The sequence below is a fragment of the Lissotriton helveticus genome, chromosome 4_1, assembly GCF_964261635.1.
Source record: "Lissotriton helveticus chromosome 4_1, aLisHel1.1, whole genome shotgun sequence".
NCBI classification, from domain to species: domain Eukaryota; kingdom Metazoa; phylum Chordata; class Amphibia; order Caudata; family Salamandridae; genus Lissotriton; species Lissotriton helveticus.
In genome coordinates this window covers 712184055-712186573 of record NC_136063.1, presented here as the reverse complement: position 1 = coordinate 712186573, position 2519 = coordinate 712184055, and the positions used below count along the sequence as shown (strand labels likewise).

Genomic DNA, 2519 nt, shown 5'->3' with positions numbered 1-2519 from the left:
TTGCGATTCCTTATTTGCGAAAATTAAGGAATCGCAAATAAAGAATCGCAAATATCAATTGATCATTTTTTTCCGCATATTTATTGCGATTCGGTAAAAATCGCATTTTTTACCGAATCGCAAGAAATATGCGATAAATAAGTTAACAGCCAGGAAACCAGTACAGCAATTAGTTGCAGCTGCTTCCTTGTTTGCTGTGGAGGACCGGCAGTTGGCTTTTGGAGTTTGTCCTGGAGGTTGCTGCTGCAGTTTGTGTGTGAGAAATCTGTGGAGAAATGGTAAATGAAAATCCTGTTGAAGAGGGGTCAGCCAGGAAAAGGAAAATTAACATTTTCTGATCAAGAGTTGGAAATTCTAATTGAGGAGGTGACTGAGAGACAGGAACAACTTTTTGGCAGGCTATCTCTGAAGGTTCCTGAAGCTGTAAAAAGAAATATATGGCTTGCTATCCAAGCAAAGGTTAATGCAGTTGGTGTTGCACATCGTGACATCAATAATTTACAAAAAAGATGGTATGACCTGAGCAGTTGTGCAAAGGAGAGGTTAGCAACCAGGATTAAAGGAGCCAAAATAACAGGAGGTGGCACACCCAGGGATAGACCCAATACCCCCCCCCCCCCGGAAGACATGGTGGAAGGCACACTGCTGACTGAGGCTGTAGTGGTAGTGACAGACATTGATACTTCAGAGTTTCCTACCCCATCTGAAGGTGAGTTTTTTTTTTTTTACTTAATGTTTTCTGAATTGAGTAATGACAGTGCAAGAGGGATGTCAAAGTTGTTGTACCTGCTGTAATGTTTTTGACAGTACTGTAGTTTTTGTTTGTCGTTTTTCAAACCAAAATATAAACATTTGGTAGTTTGAAAGAAGTGCATCATGGGAGATGTAGTTTTGTCAAGTCCTTACTTTTCTTAAACAATAAATATCAATGAAATACATTTTCATTTCAAATTGAGAAAGAAGTAGACAGGGAACATGTTATAGTAATGCAACTCTACCTTTAATGGACAAATTTTTCAAAAGTGCAAATTTTAAAATAACATCATGTTTGCACTTCTTAAACCATAGAAACACTTCAGGAAATGATTGAACGTGATTTGAGGGATTTCAATACCCAAGACAGACAAGAAACAGATGATGGAAATACACCAACCACATCAGCATCCCTTGCTCAAATAGGTAACAGACAGAGAGTGCGTCAACTGCTGCAAAGTGAATCTGAAGAGGAACATAATGAAAATGTTTCTGAAAGACAACCTCAACCTACTCCAACAGTCAGTAACACAAGGATGAGTAGGCGAAGGAGACTTCAGCAGTTTTTTAGACGCCGTGCTCATGTAACAGACAGTGGCAGATTTGAAGAGGGCACCAGCACAGGCAGTGTTGTAGAAGAAAAAATCCTCAAGGTGCAGCGCCTGCAAGGAAAAGACATTAGAATTATGAAAGGTAAACTAGGACATATCAGCAAACAAATTGGTGCCATGCACAACAGTATGAGCAGAATGATAACTGTAATTAAGTCAGGCCATGAAACATCGTCAGAGAAGCTGGACCACATTGCCACTTGTTTAGATACCATGTGCACAGTGATACAAAAACAGCAAAATAAAAGTGAAAAAAGGCACCTGCGAATATTGACCTGCATGCAGGAACATAACAGGCAAATGTCTCGCTTTTCAAATTGTGCAGCTCAGCTCTGCAAACAGACACTTTCCTTGCAGTTAGATATGAAGAAAATATATACAGAGATTAGCAAGGGAATGGGGAAACTGCATGAATCTATTGATAAATCAAATAGCAATGCATCTCCTGATAACCAACATCAAATTGAGGATAGTGGTGCTGGAAGTACTGTGAGTGGCATACTTGAGCATTGCGTAACTGGCACACGCCGTAGCAATAGAAAAAATATTGATGCCAGCAACATGCACATGTTGAATTTAAAAAATGCAGGAAAGGCATTAGGTGTGCGTGGACGTAAGAAATAACGTTATGTCTATGAAGCCACTTTTTGGTGAGGAAAATGACCAAAATCTTTATTGTTTCATGTTTTTCATTATTAAAATACAGGCTTAAACATTAAAAAATTAAAAAATTTATGTTGAAACATTCACATTACATATAGTTAATGCATTTATTTTTACATTACATCAATAAATAATTTACATTTAATTCCAACATTCTATTGTGTACTTCTTACCTCTTTTAGAAGTAATGTTGCCCTTCTCCTTCGTCCCTCTGCTGCCTCTGGTCCATGTACTCTTGCTTGGGGTTGTGGAGGCTGATTGTCACTTTGAGGTAGTACATCTTCTTCATCTAATTCTATGCCTCTCTCGGTTGCTAAGTTGTGCAGCATTGCACAAGCAGCTACTATTTTGCAGCAAATCTCAGGACGATATTGTAATGCTCCACCAGTCTTATGAAGTATGCGGAAGCGAGATTTCATCACACCAAAGGTTCTCTCAATCACATTGCGTGTTGTTATATGAGCCTGGTTGTACTGCTGCTCTTTTCTGGTA

At 38.8% G+C, this 2519-nt stretch overlaps 1 protein-coding gene across 1 annotated transcript; it reads left to right on the top strand.

Moving 5' to 3' along the window:
* The first annotated feature begins 245 nt into the window (after positions 1–245).
* On the top strand, positions 246–2170 carry LOC144827304 (uncharacterized). The gene is made up of 2 exons (XM_078685670.1): positions 246–709; positions 1069–2170. Exons 1-2 carry the CDS (start codon positions 283–285, stop codon positions 1986–1988), a joined length of 1347 nt encoding a protein of 448 aa, XP_078541796.1. The 5' UTR covers positions 246–282; the 3' UTR covers positions 1989–2170.
* Positions 2171–2519: the final 349 nt, after the last annotated feature.

Coding starts and splice junctions, on each gene's coding strand:
- LOC144827304 (XM_078685670.1), top strand. CDS start 283: ATGAAAATCCTGTTGAAGAGGGGTCAGCCAGGAAAAGGAAAATTAACA. Junction 710..1,068: donor GTTTCCTACCCCATCTGAAG/GTGAGTTTTTTT, acceptor CTTAAACCATAG/AAACACTTCAGGAAATGATT.